General features: G+C 39.6%; 1 protein-coding gene across 1 annotated transcript in view; it reads right to left on the reverse strand.

Annotated features, from left to right (window-relative positions):
* The window catches only part of LOC138331141 (uncharacterized), a 45,952-nt gene that overhangs the window by 17,984 nt on the left and 8,043 nt on the right, over positions 1 to 19,925 (reverse strand). Inside the window, exon 2 of the mRNA XM_069278612.1 lies at positions 16,696 to 16,839. Coding sequence (XP_069134713.1) covers positions 16,696 to 16,839 — 144 coding nt within the window. The remainder of the gene's footprint in view (positions 1 to 16,695; positions 16,840 to 19,925) is intronic.

Below are 19,925 nucleotides of genomic sequence, written 5' to 3' on the forward strand. Positions count from 1 at the left end.
GATTGTCCTTCATCAATAATGTTTCACACCAAATATGGATGAAATCCATCCAAGGATGAAGGAGGAGTAGGATTTTAAAGCTAAAATTAAGAAAATTTGCCCATTTGGGGCCCCACCCCTCAGCCCCTAGGGGTTGGACCACGCTCATTTCCATCAAATATGATTATCCTTCCCCAATAATGTTTTACACTAAATATAGATGAAATCCATCCAAGGAAGGAGGAGTAGGATTTTAAAGCTAAAATTAAGAAAATTTGCCTTTTGGGGGCCCCACCCCTCAGCCCCTAGGGGTTGGACCACGCTCATTTATATACCAGAGGGATCTTGGCGCCCACCAAAGAATGATCTATGTCTGACAACAGAAAGAGGGATCTTTTCCCTGCTTTTCAAACTTTTACTACATACTATATATGAACCTTGAGAAAGATCTTTTCAGTACTTTCTGAGATATGTAGCAGTAACAAACTTCAATTATCAAAATTCAAGATGGCTATACTGTCGATCATCTTGCTGACCGATCTGTCCCCAAAATGCAATATGCATAACTAGGGTCGTAGGGGAACCTACATATAAAATTTGAGAAAGATTCCTTCAGTACTTTCTGGGAAATAGTGCAATATGCACAACTAGGGTTCAAGGGGAACATAGCATATGAAATTTGAGAGAGATCCCTTCAGTACTTTCTGAGAAATAGCGGTAACAAACTTTAACTATCAAAATCCAAGATGGCCGTCAGTCGGTCGGCCATCTTGTTGACTGATTTGTCCCAAAATGCAATATGCACAACTAGGGCCCTAGGGGAACCTATATATGAAATTTGAGAAAGATCCCTTCAGTACTTTCTGGGAAATAGCGGTAACAAACTTTAACAATCAAAATCCAAGATGGCCGCCGGTCGGCCATCATTGTTGACCGATTGGTCCCAAAATGCAATATGCACAACTAGGGCCCTAGGAGAACCAACATATGATATTTGAGAAAGATCCCTTAAGTACTTTCTGAGAAATAGCGGTAACAAACTTTAACTATCAAAATCCAAGATGGCCGCCAGTCCGCCATCTTGTTGACCGATCTGTCCCAAAATGCAATATGCACAACTAGGGCCCTAGGAGAACCAACATATGAAATTTGAGAAAGATCCCTTCAAAACTTTCTGAGAAATAGCGGTAACAAACTTTAACTATCAAAATCCAGAGATGGCCGCCAGTCGACCATTTTGTTGACCGATCTGTCCCAAAATGCAATATGCACAACTAGGGCCCTAGGAGAACCAACATATGAAATTTGAGAAAGATCCCTTCATAACTTTCTGAGAAATAGCGGTAACAAACTTAAACTATCAAAATCCAAGATGGCCGCCAGTCGGCCATCTTGTTGACCGATTGGTCCCAAAATGCAATATGCACAACTAGGGCCCTAGGAGAACCAACATATGAAATTTGAGAAAGATCCCTTCAAAACTTTCTGAGAAATAGCGGTAACAAACTTTAACTATCAAAATCCAAGATGGCCGCCAGTCGGCCATCTTGTTGACCGATTGGTCCCAAAATGCAATATGCACAACTAGGGCCCTAGGGGAACCTACATGTGAAATTTGAGACAGATCCCTTAAGTACTTTCTGAGAAATAGCGGTAACAAACTTTAACTATCAAAATCCAAGATGGCCGCCAGTCGGCCATCTTGTTGACCGATTGGTCCCAAAATGCAATATGCACAACTAGGGCCCTAGGGGAACCTACATGTGAAATTTGAGAAAGATCCCTTCAAAACTTTCTGAGAAATAGCGGTAACAAACTTTAACTATCAAAATCCAAGATGGCCGCCAGTCGGCCATCTTGTTGACCGATTGGTCCCAAAATGCAATATGCACAACTAGGGCCCTAGGGGAACCTACATGTGAAATTTGAGAAAGCTCCCTTCTGTACTTTCTGAGAAATAGCGGTAACAAGAATTGTTAACGGACGGACGGACGGACGGAAGGTCCTTCATCAATAATGTTTCACACCAAATATGGATGAAATCCATCCAAGGATAAAGGAGGAGTAGGATTTTAAAGCTAAAATAAGAAAATTCGCCCTTTTTGGGCCCCACCCCTCAGCCCCTAGGGGTCGGACCAGGCTCATTTATATAAAATATGATTGTCCTTCCCCAATGATGTTTCAAACCAAATATGGATGAAATCCATCCAAGGATGAAGGAGGAGTAGGATTTTCAAGCTAAACTTAAGAAAATTTGCCCATTTGGCCCCGCCCCTCAGCCCCTAGGGGTCGGACCAGGCTCATTTATATAAAATATGATTGTCCTTCCCAAATGAATGTTTCACACCAAATATGGATGAAATCCATCCAAGGATGAAGGAGGAGTAGGATTTTAAAGCTAAAATAAGAAAATTCGCCCTTTTGGGGCCCCACCCCTCAGCCCCTAGGGGTCGGACCAGGCTCATTTATATAAAATATGATTGTCCTTCCCCAATGATGTTTCAAACCAAATATGGATGAAATCCATCCAAGGATGAAGGAGGAGTAGGATTTTAAAGCTAAACTTAAGAAAATTTGCCCATTTGTGGCCCCGCCCCTCTGACCCTAGGGGTCGGACCAGGCTCATTTATATAAAATATGATTGTCCTTCCCTAATGAAGTTTCACACCAAATATGGATGAAATCCATCCAAGGATGAAGGAGGAGTAGGATTTTAAAGCTAAAATTAAGAAAATTTGCCCTTTTGAGGCCCTGCCCCTCTGACCCTAGGGGTCAGACCAAGCTCATTTATATAAAATATGATTGTCCTTCCCTAATGATGCTTCAAACCAAATATGGATGAAATCCATCAAAGGATGAAGGAGGAGTAGGCTTTTGTATAAATAGTCTTACGCACGACGCACGGCGGACGGCGCACGGCGGACGGCGGACGGCGCATGACGACAGACGAAACACGATGACAATAGGTCATCCTTACCTTCGGTCAGATGACCTCAAAAACACCGAATTTCCCAAAATCAGCGTGTGGTGAAAATGTTAATATTTTATTAATACACACGATGGATTTCATTTGAAAATTAAATCATCAAAACTGTGGTTCGCAGGGGAAATTAAAGACAGTGCCCCCTGAAAATACTACGCGTTGCTATGCGTAGTAAACGAATCCCATTCATAAATCACACTTTCCATTGACCAATGTGCGTACAAATCACATGCATGACTACAAGGGGAATAACTCGCACAGGAATTTTGTCTGTTCCATATATGGTAATTCAGTTAACCTGACCATTGTATTTACCACAAGCAAAACAAAATAAAACCAAGTATGCAATTAATCACATGTATTGCTATCGTTAGCAATACATATGTATATTATAAACAAGACTTACGTGTACTAGGCCTAACCCATGTACATGTGTTCGTTTGGTGACTATTTAAGCGATGGTTAATATTGCGGAATGAATATAAAAACGAACAAGAGGCCCATGGGCCTTAACGGTCATCTGAGTACCTTGGCAATAATCATATAGGAAATTAATTAGATATAGTGTCATGCCTCATGGTTGCCATCTTCGATTGGGGATCAACCAGAGATGTAACAACACTTTGTTGGGACCATGTCAGGCTCCTTTCATGCAAGTTTCATGCAAGTTTCAGCCAAATCGCACTGGTAGCACTTCAGAAGTTCAAAATGTTGTTTCAAGATGGCGGCTGTGGCAGCCATCTTGGATTTTGGATCGACCCGAAAAATAAGAACACTTTGTCAGGACCATGTCAGGATCATTTCATGCAAGTTTCAGCCAAATCGCACTGGTAGAACTTGAGAAGAAGTTCAAAATGTGTTTTCAAGATGGTGGCTGTGGCGACCATCTTGGATTTCGGATCGACCTGAAAATAAGAACACTTTGTCAAGACCATGTCAGGATCATTTCATGCAAGTCTCAGCCAAATCGCACCGGTAGAACTTGAGAAGAAGTTCAAAATGTGTTTTCAAGATGGCGGCTGTGGCGGCCATCTTTGATTTCGGATCGACCCGAAAAATAACAACACTTTGTCGGAACCATGTCAGGATCATTTCATGCAAGTTTCAGCCAAATCGCACTAGTAGAACTTGAGAAGAAGTTCAAAATGTGTTTTCAAAATGACGGCTGTGGCGGCCATCTTGGATTTCGGATCGACCCGAAAAATAACTACACTTTGTCGGGACCATGTCAGGATCATTTCATGCAAGTTTCTGCCAAATCGCACCGGTAGAACTTGAGAAGAAGTTCAAAATGTGTTTTCAAGATGGCGGCTGTGGCGGCCATCTTGGATTTCGGATCGACCCGAAAAATAACAACACTTTGTCGGGACCATGTCAGGATCATTTTTATGCTAGTTTCAGCCAAATCGCACTTGTAGAACTTGAGAAGAAGTTCAAAATGTGTTTTCAAGATGGCGGTTGTGGCGGCCATCTTGGATTTCGGATCGACCCGAAAAATAACAACACTTTGTCGGGACCATGTCAGGATCATTTCATGCAAGTCTCAGCCAAATCGCACTGGTAGAACTTGAGAAGAAGTTCAAAATGTGTTTTCAAGATGGCGGCTGTGGCCAAATCGCACTGGTAGAACTTGAGAAGAAGATTGAAATGTGAAAAGTTTACGGACGGCGGACGGCGCACGGCGGACGGCGCAGATGACCTAAAAACACATTGTAAAAACGAAACTAAAAAGGAGGAACCGAAAGCGCTACAACACCTACAAAATACTTCGATTTATTTAGAATGATCGATTTGCTCCAGTATTTATGCCAAAGTTTTGCAATGTAACAGTTTTGACAGTTTTTACAGTTCTGTAAATTCTACAAACCGCTACCAATGGCGGCAGCGAACATAAAAAACAACTAACTGTATCTTTGCCGTACTAATGATTTAATAACACAGCTTGTAAAAACAAAGCACAGGGTAGCTTGTAAAAACAAAGCACAGGGTATCGGCCTGATCAGTGATATCAATTATCTTGATGATATCAAGCAAGTAACACAAGCTGTCATAATCCCTATTGTCCAGCGAAGGGCCGTCGCGAGACAGCTACTGTAGGTGTGACAGCATGCCGCTGGGTATCGGCGAACGCCTGATCTGTACAGGTAAATTTTTATTTGAATCATCGAGTGTCAGTTACCTATGATTCTATAACAAATGGTCCATGATAAAAGTTTGATACATCGAGAACTTCGATTCATAAAACTTCGATTCATACATGGGTTAGTCAGTAATGTTATATAGTGAAGAAATTCAGGACCAGACAAAAAGTTTGAAACAGTCAGAAATTCGATTCATCGGAGTTCAAATCATTGAGGTTTGACTGTACAAATCTACAAGTAGGAAAAGTCTAGATAGGTAAGTATATACCTCCTGTAACGTATACAAATCTACAAGTAGGAAAAGTCTAGATAGGTAAGTATATACCTCCTGTAACATACACAAATCTACAGGTAGGAAAAGTCTAGATAGGTAAGCAGCTCCTGTAACATATACAAATCTACAGGTATAACAAGAGATCCCAGAGGGATGTTGGCGCCCACCAAAGAATTATCAATGTCTGACAATGGAAAGAGGGATCTTTTCCCTGCTTTTCAAACTTTTTCAAACACACTACATATAAAATTTGAGACAGATCGCTATAGTACTTTCTAAGAAATAGTGGTAACAAACTTCAACAATGAAATCTAAGATGGCGGCCGGTTGCCTATCTTGATTACCGATCAGTCCCGAAAGGCATTATGCATCAGTCCTAAAAGGTACTATGCACAACTAGGTTATAAGGGGAACCTATGCATGGAATTTGAGAAAAATCCCTTCGGTACTTTCTGAGAAATAGCGATAACAAACTTTAACTATCAAAATCCAAGATGGCCGTCAGTCGGCCATCTTGTTTACCGATCGGTCCAAAATACAATATGTACAACTAGGATCCTTGGGGAACCTGTATATGAAAATTGAGAAAGATCCCTTCAGCACTTTTTGAGAAATAGCGGTAACAAACTTTAACTATCAAAATCCAAGATGGCCATCTGTCGGCCATCTTGTTCATCGATCAGTCCCAAAATGCAATATGCACAACTAGGGCCCTAGGGGAACCTGTATATGAAATTTGAAAAAGATCCCTTCAGTACTTTTTGAGAAATAGCGGTAACAAACTTTAACTATCAAAATCAAAGATGGTCGCCTGTCGGCCATCTTGTTCATCGATCGGTCTTAAAATGCAATATACACAACTAGGGTCCTATGGGAACCTATATATGAAATTTGAGAAAGATCCCTTCAGTACTTTTTGAGAAATACCGGTAACAAACTTTAACTATCAAAATCCAAGATGGCCGCCTGTCGGCCATCTTGTTCACCATTCGGTCTCAAAATGCAATATGCACAACTAGGGCCCTTGGGGAAACTGTATAAGAAATTTGAGAAAGATCCCTTCAGCACTTTTTTTAAAAAAATAGCGGTAACAAACTTTAACTATCAAAATCCAAGATGGTCGCCTGTCGGCCATCTTGTTCACCGATCGGTCCCAAAATGCAATATGCACAACCAGCTATAGGGTCCTAGGGGAACCTGTATATGAAATTTGAGAAAGATCCCTTCAGCACTTTTTGAGAAATAGCGGTAACAAACTTTAACTATCAAAATCCAAGATGGCCGCCTGTCGGCCATCTTGTTCATCGATCGGTCTTAAAATGCAATATGCACAACTAGGGTCCTATGGAAACCTATATATGAAATTTGAGAAAGATCCCTTCAGTACTTTTTGAGAAATAGCGGTAACAAACTTTAACTATCAAAATCCAAGATGGCCGCCTGTAGGCCATCTTGTTCACCGATCGGTCTCGAAATGCAATATGCACAACAAAAGCCCTAGGGGAAACTGTATATGAAATTTGAGAAAGATCCCTTCAGCACTTTTTGAGAAATAGCGGCAACAAACTTTAACTATCAAAATCCAACATGGCCGCCTGTCGGCCATCTTGTTCACCGATCGGTCCCAAAATGCAATATGCACAACTAGGGTCCTAGGGGAACCTGTATATGAAATTTGAAAAGGATCCCTTCAGCACTTTTTGAGAAATAGAGGTAACAATCTTTAACTATCAAAATCTAAGATGGCCGCCTGTCGGCCATCTTGTTCACCGATCGGTCCCAAAATGCAATATGCACAACTAGGATCCTAGGGGAACCTATATATGAAATTTGAGAAAGATCCCTTCAGTACTTTTTGAGAAATAGCGGTAACAAACTTTAACTATCAAAATCAAAGATGGTCGCCTGTCGGCCATCTTGTTCACCGATCGGTCCCAAAATGCAATATGCACAACTAGGGTCCTAGGGGAACCTGTATATGAAATTTGATAAAGATCCCTTTAGCACTTCTTGAGAAATAGCGGTAACAAACTTTAACTATCAAAATCCAAGATGGCCGCCTGTCGGCCATCTTGTTCACCGATCGGTCCCAAAATGCAATATGCACAACTAGGGTCCTAGGGGAACCTGTATATGAAATTTGAGAATCCCTTCAGCACTTTTTGCGAAATAGTGGTAACAAACTTTAAAGATGCTCCACCGCTGACAAATGGTATTTTTTCACTATTAAAAACAGGAGCAGACGATTTAGTATTTTTCTTCAGTTACAAAAGTTACTTACTTTTCACCATTACTACCATTCAAAAGTTTGAGCTTCTAATTTTACTTCAAGTTCAAAATATGAAAAATAATTAATTGCATCCCGAAAAAATTCTGTGCCACTATATCCTATATGGAATGAAGTACTGATTGCGCATGCACCAAAGGCAAAATGAATTATTTTATATCATTTTTTGTGTTAATTAGACATATACACGATTAAACACCAATTACTGTTCAAATAATGAACATCATTTATGCTCTGTCGGCGGTGGAGCATCTTTAACTATCAAAATCCAAGATGGCCGCCTGTCGGCCATCTTGTTCATCGATCGGTCTTAAAATGCAATATGCACAACTAGGGTCCTATGGAAACCTATATATGAAATTTGAGAAAGATCCCTTCAGTACTTTTTGAGAAATAGCGGTAACAAACTTTAACTATCAAAATCCAAGATGGATGCCTGTCGGCCATCTTGTTCACCATTCGGTCCCAAAATGCTAAATGCACAACTAGGGCCCTAGGGGAACCTGTATATGAAATTTGAGAAAGATCCCTTTAGCACTTCTTGAGAAATAGCGGTAACAAACTTTAACTATCAAAATCCAAGATGGCCGCCTCTCGGCCATCTTGTTCACCGATCGGTCCCAAAATGCAATATGCACAACTAGGGTCCTAGGGGAACCTACATATGAAATTTGAAAAAGATCCCTTTAGCACTTTCTGAGAAATAGCGTAACAAGAATTGTTAACGGACGGCCGGACGGACAGAAGGACAGACAGACGACGGACCACGGACAAAAGGCGATTTGAGTAGCCCACCATCTGATGATGGTGGGCTAAAAGTCTAGATAGGTAAGTAGCTCCTGTAACATATACAAATCTACAGGTAAACAAGAGGCCCAGAGGGCCTGTATCGCTCACCTGGTTTTTTGTTAGTAATTATCACAAGACTCTGACAATTAGAAAAAAAAGCAAAATTGACTCCCAAGGTTTAATTTTGAATCACAATTGCAACCATACAATGATGCTATTGATACCATACAAATATGCTATCCAATACATAGGTTCAGAGACAAAGTAATTTATTTGAAAGTAGTAGCCTAATTGACCTTTTTGACCTCGCATCTATTGCCGTCTAAGGCCCCGGGGGTCAGCCCTATCATTTGTACAATTTCAAATCCCAAACCTATAAGGATGCTACCATTGCATTATAAGTGCTCTTCCATTCTTAGTTGCAGAGAAGAAGTCGTTTATATGGAAATAGCTAAATTAACCCCTATTGACCCCACCCTTCAGGTCCCCGTGGGGTCAGCCCAATCATTTGCAAAATTTTGAATCCAAACCCTATAAGGATGTAACCATTGCATTATGAGCGTAATCCCATGTTAAGTTGCAGAGAAAAAGTCATTTATATGGAAATTGACCACTTTTGACCCCGCCCCTCAGGCTCCCAGGGGGTCAGCCCCATCATTTGTACAATTTGGAATTCCCACCCTATAAGGATGCTACCATTGCATTATGGGTGCTATACCACGCTTAGTTTCAGAGAAGAAGTCGTTTATATGGAAATAGCCAAATTGGCCCCTTTTGACCCCGCCCCTCAAGCCCCCCGGGGGGTCAGCCCTATCATTTGCACAATTTTGAATCCCCACCCTATAAGGATGCTTCTATTGCATTATGGGTGCTATACCGTGCTAAGTTTCAGAAAAGAAGTCGTTTATATGAACAAGAGGCCCATGGGCCTTAACGGTCATCTGACTCATGGCACAAAACAACAAAGTCACAGTATAAAGTATTGGTTAACGATTAATATAAACAATACAAGGAACTCCCTAGTTGAATATGTAAGTTTCTGAAAAAGGTAAATGTCATTTGTTGAACAAACTTGGTAGCCCTTCATCCAAATATGGTCGAAACCCATTCAAGGATTAATATAAGGAGGAGTCAGATTTTAAAGCCATTTCAGCAAAGCTCCCATTTTGGACCTCGGTCATACTATCCCCATGGGTCTTACCTCGGTCCTTTATAAAATATGATTGTCCTTACCTAAAGTTCCCCCTTCTGAATCAATTAAAACCACTATAGACCAATTTTCATTGAGATCGGAGACTGAAACCTTAAAACAGGAAGTGGGCCAGCGGCCATCTTGGAATACCAAAATCTTTACGAAAATGTTTGCATGTTGTTCGGCATCAATTAAAACCCCTATAGACCAATTTTCATTGAGATCGGAGACTGAAACCTTAAAACAGGAAGTGGGCCAGCGACCATCTTGGAATACCAAAATCTTTACGAAAATGTTTGCATGTTGTTCAGCATCAATTAAAACCCCTATAGACCAATTTTCATTGAGATCGGAGACTGAAACCTTAAAACAGGAAGTGGGCCAGCGGCCATCTTGGAATACCAAAATCTTTACGAAAATGTTTGCATGTTGTTCGGCATCAATTAAAACCCCTATAGACCAATTTTCATTGAGATCGGAGACTGAAACCTTAAAACAGGAAGTGGGCCAGCGGCCATCTTGGAATACAAAAATCTTTACGAAAATGTTTGCATGTTGTTCGGCATCAATTAAAACCCCTATAGACCAATTTTTATTGAGATCGGAGACTGAAACCTTAAAACAGGAAGTGAGCCAGCTTAAATTAAGAAAATTTGCCCTTTTGGGGCCCCACCCCTCAGTTCCTAGGGTTCAGACCAGACTCATTTATATAAAATATAATTGTGTTTCCCCAATGATGCTTCACACCAAATATGGATAAAATTCATCCAAGGATGGAGGAGGAGTAGGACTTTAAAGCTAAAATTAAGAAAATTTCCCCATTTGGGGCCCCACCCCTCAGCCCCTAGGGGTCGGACCAGGCTCATTTGTTATATATGATTGTCCTTCCCCAATGATGATTCACAACAAATATGGATGAAATCCATCCAAGGATGAAGGAGGAGAAGGATTTTAAAGCTAAAATTAAGAAAATTTCCCCATTTGGGGCCCCACCTCTCAGCCCCTAGGGGTTGGACCAGGCTCATTTATATCAAATATGATTGTCCGTCCCCAATGATGTTTCACATCAAATATGGATGAAATCCATCCAAGGATGAAGGAGGAGTAGGATTTTAAAGCTAAAATTAAGAAAATTTGCCCATTTGGGGCCCCACCCCTCAGCCCCTAGGGGTTGGACCACGCTCATTTACATCAAATATGATTATCCTTCCCCAATAATGTTTTACACTAAATATAGATGAAATCCATCCAAGGATGAAGGAGGAGTAGGATTTTAAAGCTAAAATTAAGAAAATTTGCCTTTTTGGGGCCTACCCCTCAGCCCCTATTGGTCGGACCAGGCTCATTTATATAAAATATGATTGTCCATCCCAAATGATGTTTCACACCAAATATGGATGAAATCCATCCAAGGATGAAGGAGGAGTAGGTTTTTAAAGCTAAAATTAAGAAAATTTGCCCTTTTGAGGCCCCACCATTCAGCCCCTAGGGGTCGGACCAAGCTCATTTATATAAAATATGATTGTCCTTCATCAATAATGTTTCACACCAAATATGGATGAAATCCATCCAAGGATGAAGGAGGAGTAGGATTTTAAAGCTTAAAATAAGAGAAAATTCGCCCTTTTGGGGCCCCACCCCTCAGCCCCTAGGGGTCACACCTATCTCAAATATATAAAATATGAATGTCCTTACCTAATGATGTTTCACACTAAATATGGATGAAATCCATCCAAGGATGAAGGAGGAGTAGGATTTTAAAGCTAAAATAAGAAAATTTGCCCTTTTGGGGCCCCACCCCTCAGCCCCTAGGGGTCGGACCAGGCTCATTTATATAAAATATGATTGTCCTTCCCAAATGATGTTTCAAACCAAATATGGATGAAATCCATCCAAGGATGAAGGAGGAGTAGGATTTTAAGGCTAAAATTAAGAAAATTTGCCATTTTGTGGCCCCGCCCCTCTGACCCTAGGGGTCGGACCAGGCTCATTTATATAAAATATGATTGCTCTTCCCTAATGAAGTTTCACACCAAATATGGATGAAATCCATCCAAGGATGAAGGAGGAGTAGGATTTTAAAGCTAAAATTAAGAAAATTTGCCCTTTTGAGGCCCTGCCCCTCTGACCCTAGGGGTCGGACCAAGCTCATTTATATAAAATATGATTGTCCTTCCCTAATGAAGTTTCACACCAAATATGGATGAAATCCATCCAAGGATGAAGGAGGAGTAGGATTTTAAAGCTTAAAATAAGAAAATTTGCCCTTTTGGTGCCCCACCCCTCAGCCCCTAGGGGTCGGACCAGGCTCATTTATATAAAATATGATTGTCCTTCCCTAATGATGCTTCAAACCAAATATGGATGAAATCCATCAAAGGATGAAGGAGGAGTAGGCTTTTGTATAAATAGTCTTACGCACGACGCACGGCGCACGGCGGACGGTGCACGGCGGACGGCGCACGGCGGACGGCGCACGGCGCACGACGACGGACGAAACACGATGACAATAGGTCATCCTGACCTTCGGTCAGATGACCTAAAAAGCCAAATTAGCCCCTTTTGACCCCGCCCCTCAGGCCCCGGGAGGTCAGCCCCATCATTTGTACAATTTTGAATCCCCACCCTATAAGGATGCTACCATTGCATTATGGGTGCTATCCCATGCTTGGTTTCAGAGAAGAAGTTGTTTATGGAAATAGCCAAATTGACCCCTTTTGGCCCCGCCCCTCAGGCCCCCGGGGGATCAGCCCCATCATTTGTACAATTTTCAGTTAGTAGCCCATAAGGATGCTACCAGTCAAAATTTGTTGAAATCCGACCAGTGGTTATGGAGAAGAAGTCGATTGTTGACGGACGACGGACGACGGACGCTGCGGTATCCCATAAGCTCACCTCGGTCCTTCGGACCAGGTGAGCTAAAAAGTCTAGATAGGTAAGTAGCTGCTGTAACAAATACAAATCTATAGGTAGGAAAAGTCTGGATAGGTAAGTAGCTCCTGTAACATATACAAATCTATAGGTAGAAAAAGTCTATAGAAAGGTAAGTAGCTCCTGTAACATATACAAATCTACAGTTAGGAAAAATCTATTGATACATGTAGGTAAGTAGCTCCTGTAACATATACAAATCTACAGGTAGGAAAAGTCTATAGATAGGTAAGTAGCTCCTGTAACATATACAAATCTACAGGTAGGAAAAGTCTATAGATAGGTAAGTAGCTCCTGTAACATATACAAATCTACAGGTAGGAAAAGTCTATAGATAGGTAAGTAGCTCCTGTAACATATACAAATCTACAGGTAGAAAAAGTCTCGATAGGTAAGTAGCTCCTGTAACATATACAAATCTACAAGTAGTAAAAGTCTAGATAGGTAAGTAGCTCTTGTAACATATACAAATCTACAGGTAGAAAAAGTCTAGATAGGTAAGTAGCTCCTGTAACATATACAAATCTACATGTAGGAAAAGTCTATAGATAGGTAATTAGTAGCTCCTGTAACATATACAAATCTACAGGTAGAAAAAGTCTATAGATAGGTAAGTAGCTCCTGTAACATATACAAATCTACAGGTAGGAAAAGTCTAGATAGGTAAGCAGCTCCTGTAACATATAAAAATCTATAGGTAGAAAAAGTCTAGATAGGTAAGTAGCTCCTGTAACATATACAAATCTACAGGTAGGAAAAGTCTAGATAGGTAAGTAGTTCCTGTAACATACACAAATCTACAGGTAGGAAAGTCTAGATAGGTAAGTAGCTCCTGTAACATATACAAATCTACAGGTAGAAAAAGTCTAGATAGGTAAGTAGTTCCTGTAACATATACAAATCTACAGGTAGAAAAAGTCTAGATAGGTAAGTAGCTCCTGTAACATATACAAATCTACAGGTAGGAAAAGTCTAGATAGGTAAGTAGTAGCTCTTGTAACATACACAAATCTACAGGTAGGAAAAGTCTAGATAGGTAAGTAGCTCATGTAACATATACAAGTCTACAGGTAAGAAAAGTCTAGATAAGTAAGTAGCTCCTGTAACATGGACAAATCTACAAGTAGTAAAAGTCTGGATAGGTAAGTAGCTCCTGTAACATATACAAATCTACAGGTAGGAAAAGTCTATAGATAGGTAATTAGCTCCTGTAACATATACAAATCTACAGGTAGAAAAAGTCTAGATAGGTAATTAGTAGCTCCTGTAACATATACAAATCTACAGGTAGGAAAAGTCTATAGATAGGTAATTAGCTCCTGTAACATATACAAATCTACAGGTAGGAAAACTCTAGATAGGTAATTAGCTCCTGTAACATATACAAATCTACAGGTAGGAAAACTCTAGATAGGTAAGCAGCTCCTGTAAAATATACAAATCTACATGTAGTAAAAGTCTAGATAGGTAATTAATAAACAAAATATAAGTATATACCTCTTGTAACATATACAGTTCTACAGGTAGGAAATGTCTAGATAGGTAAGTAGCTCCTGTACCATAAACAAACCTACAGGTAGGAAAAGTCTATAGCTAGGTAAGTAGCTCCTGTAACATATACAAATCTACAGGTAGGAAATGTCTAAAGATAGGTAAGTAGCTCCTGTAACATATACAAATCTACAGGTAGGAAAAGTCTATAGATAGGTAAGTTACTCCTGTAACATATACAAATCTACAGGTAGGAAAAGTCTATAGATAGGTAAGTAGCTCCTGTAACATATACAAATCTACAGGTAGGAAAAGTCTATAGATAGGTAAGTAGCTCCTGTAACATATACAAATCTACAGGTAGGAAAAGTCTATAGATAGGTAAGTAGCTCCTGTAACATATACAAATCTATAGGTAGGAAAAGTCTAGATAGGTAAGTAGCTCCTGTAACATATACAAATCTACAGGTAGAAAAAGTCTAGATAGGTAAGTAGCTCCTGTAACATATACAAATCTACAGGTAGGAAAAGTCTATAGATAGGTAAGTAGCTCCTGTAACATATACAAATCTACAGGTAGAACAAGAGGCCCAAAGGGCCTTAACGGTCATCTGACTACCTTGACAATAGTAAAATTAATTATATATAGTGTCACTTTGTCAGGATCATGTCAGGATAATTTTCAATTTCTTTCAACAAATTTTATTTCAAACAAGAGGCCCATGGGCCTTAACATATAGGAAATTAATTAGATATAGTGTCATGGTAGTCATCTTCCATTTCGGATCGACCCGAAAAATAACAACACTTTGTCGGGACCATGTCAGGATCATTTCATGCAAGTTTCAGCCAAATTGCACCGGTAGAACTGAGAAGAAGTTCAAAATGTGTTTTCAAGATGGCGGCTGTGGCGGCCATCTTGGATTTCGGATCGATCGAAAAATAACAACACTTTGTTGGGACCATGTCAGGATCATTTCATGCAAGTTTCAGCCAAATTGCACCGGTAGAACTGAGAAGAAGTTCAAAATGTGTTTTCAATATGGCGGCTGTGGTGGCCATCTTCGATTTCGGATCGACCCGAAAAATAACAACACTTTGTCCGGACCATGTCAGGATCATTACATGCAAGTTTCAGTCAAATCCCACTGGTAGAACTTGAGAAGAAGTTCAAAATGTGTTTTCAAGATGGCGGCTGTGGCGGCCATCTTGGATTTCAGATCGACACGAAAAATAACAACACTTTGTCGGGACCGTGACAGGATCATTTCATGCAAGTTTCAGCCAAATCCCACCGATAGAACTTGAGAAGAAGTTCAAAATGTGTTTTCAAGATGGCGGCTGTGGCGGCCATCTTGGATTTCGGATCGACCCGAAAAATAACAACACTTTGTCGGGTCCATGTCAGGATCATTTCATGCAAGTTTCAGCCAAATCCCACTGGTAGAACTTGAGAAGAAGTTCAAAATGTGTTTTCAAGATGGCGGCTGTGGCGGCCATCTTGGATTTCGGATCGACCCGAAAAATAACAACACTTTGTCGGGACCATGTCAGGATCATTTCATGCAAGTTTCAGCCAAATCCCACTGGTAGAACTTGAGAAGAAGTTCAAAATGTGTTTTCGAGGTGGCGGCCATCTTGGATTTCAGATCGACACGAAAAATAACAACACTTTGTCGGGACCATGTCAGGATCATTTCATGCAAGTTTCAGCCAAATCGCACCAGTAGAACTTGAGAAGAAGTTCAAAATGTGTTTTCAAGATGGCGACTGTGGCGGCCATCTTGGATTTCGGATCGACCCGAAAAATAACAACACTTTGTCGGGACCATGTCAGGATCATTTCATGCAAGTTTCAGCCAAATCCCACTAGTAGAACTTGAGAAGAAGTTCAAAATGTGAAAAGTTAACGCACTGCGCACGGTCAGATGACCTAAAAAGTCTATAGATAGGTAAGTAGCTCCTGTAACATATACAAATCTACAGGTAGGAAAAGTCTAGATAGGTAGGCAGCTCCTGTAACATATACAAATCTACAGGTAGGAAAAGTCTAGATAGGTAAGTAGTTCCTGTAACATATACATAACTACAGGTAGGAAAAGTCTAGATAGGTAAGTAGCTCCTGTAACATATACAAATCTACAGGTAGGAAAAGTCTAGATAGGTAAGTAGCTCCTGTAACATATACATAACTACAGGTAGGAAAAGTCTAGATAGGTAAGCAGCTTCGGTAACATATACAAATCTACAGGTAGAAAAAGTCTAGATAGGTAATTGTTGATAATGTCATCAGTTTTGATGTGTGTTCGCGAGATCGATGGAGCCAAGATCATGTCACATGAGAATATTTCTTCCTTTTCTGTATAAAATATTTGTGTAAGAGAAATAATCATTTCCAACCTCAGCAAGGGGTAAGATGGACACTCATGAAATACTCCTCGGATTGAGATTTCATTGTCACAGCCAGAAGTAGGAAGTTCTAGAAATCAATACCGACCCACAAGGGCAGATAACTCTGTAAAATCCAAACAGAATATAATATATATCATGTCACTGATTATCTGTGCTTGTTGCAATTGGGTAATATGTAATGGAAGATTGGTTATACACAAAAGTTGTACATCTTACCAGGACAGCCTGCTCTGTTGTGTTGGCCATCTGTTCCTCATACTGGTCGACTGATAGCTGACCACAGTAGGCTTTGGTCATCTGACAGGGCTCATCATACTCATCCAGACTCTCCAGACGATTATCTGACTGTTGTGTTGTCATCTATAGGGAATTACAATTTCACCTGATAAAGCTAAGGAATAAGGGAAAACGAGCAATTATCATAATTAATAAAGATGTGTGATAATTAAGTACTGCTTGAGTGTCTGGTTAAGTGGTTATAATTAATCACATGACATTTTCAGATGTTGTTACACATTTAACCTGTCCCAGTGTCAGGTGTTTAATCACATGACATTGTCAGATGTTGTTACACATTTAACCTGTCCCAGTGTCAGGTGTTTAATCACATGACATTGTCAGATGTTGTTTCACATTTAACCAGTCCCAGTGTCAGGTGGTTAATCACATGACATTTTCAGATGTTGTTACACATTTAACCTGTCCCAGTGTCAGGTGGTTAATCACATGACATTGTCAGATGTTGTTACACATTTAACTTGTCCCAGTGTCAGGTGGTTAATCACATGACATTTGCAGATGTTGTTACACATTTAACTTGTCCCAGTGTCAGGTGTTTAATCACAAGCCATTGCCAGATGTTGTTACACATTTAACCTGTCCCAGTGTCAGGTGTTTAATCACATGACATTTTCAGATGTTGTTACACATTTAACCTGTCCCAGTGTCAGGTGGTTAATCACATGACATTTTCAGATGTTGTTACACATTTAACCTGTCCCAGTGTCAGGTGGTTAATCACATGACATTTTCAGATGTTGTTACACATTTAACCTGTCCCAGTGTCAGGTGTTTAATCATGTGACATTTTCAGATGTTGTTACACATTTAACCTGTCCCAGTGTCAGGTGGTTAATCACAAGACATTTTCAGATGTTGTTACACATTTAACCTGTCCCAGTGTCAGGTGTTTAATCACATGACATTGCCAGGTGTTGTTACACATTTAACCTGTCCCAGTGTCAGGTGGTTAATCACATGACATTGTCAGATGTTATTTCACATTTAACCTGTCCCAGTATCAGGTGTTTAATCATGTGACATTTTCAGATGTTGTTACACATTTAACCTGTCCCAGTGTCAGGTGTTTAATCACATGACATTGCCAGATGTTGTTACACATTTAACCTGTCCCAGTGTCAGGTGGTTAATCACAAGACATTTTCAGATGTTGTTACACATCTAACCTGTCCCAGTGTCAGGTGTTTAATCACATGACATTGTCAGATGTTGTTACACATTTAACCTGTCCCAGTGTCAGGTGGTTAATCACATGACATTGTCAGATGTTATTTCACATTTAACCTGTCCCAGTATCAGGTGTTTAATCATGTGACATTTTCAGATGTTGTTACACATTTAACCTGTCCCAGTGTCAGGTGTTTAATCACATGACATTGCCAGATGTTGTTACACATTTAACCTGTCCCAGTGTCAGGTGGTTAATCACATGACATTTTCAGATGTTGTTACACATTTAACCTGTCCCAGTGTCAGGTGTTTAATCATGTGACATTTTCAGATGTTGTTACACATTTAACCTGTCCCAGTACTAGTGTCAGGTGGTTAATCATGTGACATTTTCAAATGTTGTTACACATCTAACCTGTCCCAGTGTCAGGTGGTTAATCACATGACATTGTCAGATGTTGTTTCACATTTAACCAGTCCCAGTGTTAGGTGGTTAATCACATGACATTGTCAGATGTTGTTACACATTTAACCTGTCCCAGTGTCAGGTGTTTAATCATGTGACATTTTCAAATGTTGTTACACATTTAACCTGTCCCAGTGTCAGGTGTTTAATCACATGACATTGTCAGATGTTGTTACACATTTAACCTGTCCCAGTGTCAGGTGGTTAATCATATGACATTGTCAGATGTTGTTACACATTTAACCTGTCCCAGTGTCAGGTGGTTAAACATGTGACATTTTCAGATGTTGTTACACATTTAACCTGTCCCAGTGTCAGGTGGTTAATCACATGACATTTTTAGATGTTGTTACACATTTAACCTGTCCCAGTGTCAGGTGGTTAATCACATGACATTTTCAGATGTTGTTACACATTTAACCTGTCCCAGTGTCAGGTGGTTAATCACATGACATTTTCAGATGTTGTTACACATTTAACCTGTCCCAGTGTCAGGTGGTTAATCATGTGACACTTTCAGATGTTTTTACACATTTAACCTGTCCCAGTGTCAGGTGGTTAATCACACGACATTTTCAGATGTTGTTACACATTTAACCTTTCCTAGATTTATCTTTACCTGATATTCTAGACCACCATCTTAACTTACATATTAATTAAAAATGAAAATTTACAATATTTCTTCTAAATCTTCCATCCCTCAAGTAAGGATTAGACATTGTGAAAATCAATATTTATTAAGCTTTACGTTTGTGTTTCATTTGACTGGATAAGACAAGTATTTGTTAAGAAAAATGTATTTTTCATTCTTTTTTTATATTTCTTTTCTTTTTCCAATTTATCGTACATGTGTAACACACAACATTATATCAATCATACTTCCACAAACAAACAGAAAAAATAAACACACACGCAAAGACACACATACTCCTCACACATATAGTCATATAAACAAAACCCTGCATGCATGCACAAAAGACAACACTAAAACTACATTTTACAAAACATAACAATATTGTTATAAAAGCATTTAGATTAAATTATATAACTTTAAAAAAAAAACTATGGTGGTCAACTACTTAGAAAAATATACCTGGTAAAGCATAATGAGAGAAAGGTATGGTCACAATTTTTTTTTGAATAAACATGATAATTCTAGTAAACTTTGCCATTTTACCCATTTCCTGTCAAATTTAACTTTCAATATATCATCACTAATTTGTATATTAAATTTCTGAATCAGATCAGTACACTATTCAGTATTTTTTTTTCTTGGTTCATAGGCGTTGTGCATGGCGTTTAGTAATGTAAAGAGACATTGACGAATCCTTATCACTTATCAATCTATGAGACAGTGAGGAATCCTTGTAATATTAAAATAAGACTCGTAATTCCGCTCCACTACGATGCTCTACACATTACACTCCGATACAAGATCTAACAACTCCCTGTTCAGGGTCATCTGAGCATGATCCCTATGGTTAACCAATCAGTGTGTTGCCTACAAAAT

Source organism: Argopecten irradians, chromosome 9 (assembly GCF_041381155.1).
Source record: "Argopecten irradians isolate NY chromosome 9, Ai_NY, whole genome shotgun sequence".
Taxonomy (NCBI): domain Eukaryota; kingdom Metazoa; phylum Mollusca; class Bivalvia; order Pectinida; family Pectinidae; genus Argopecten; species Argopecten irradians.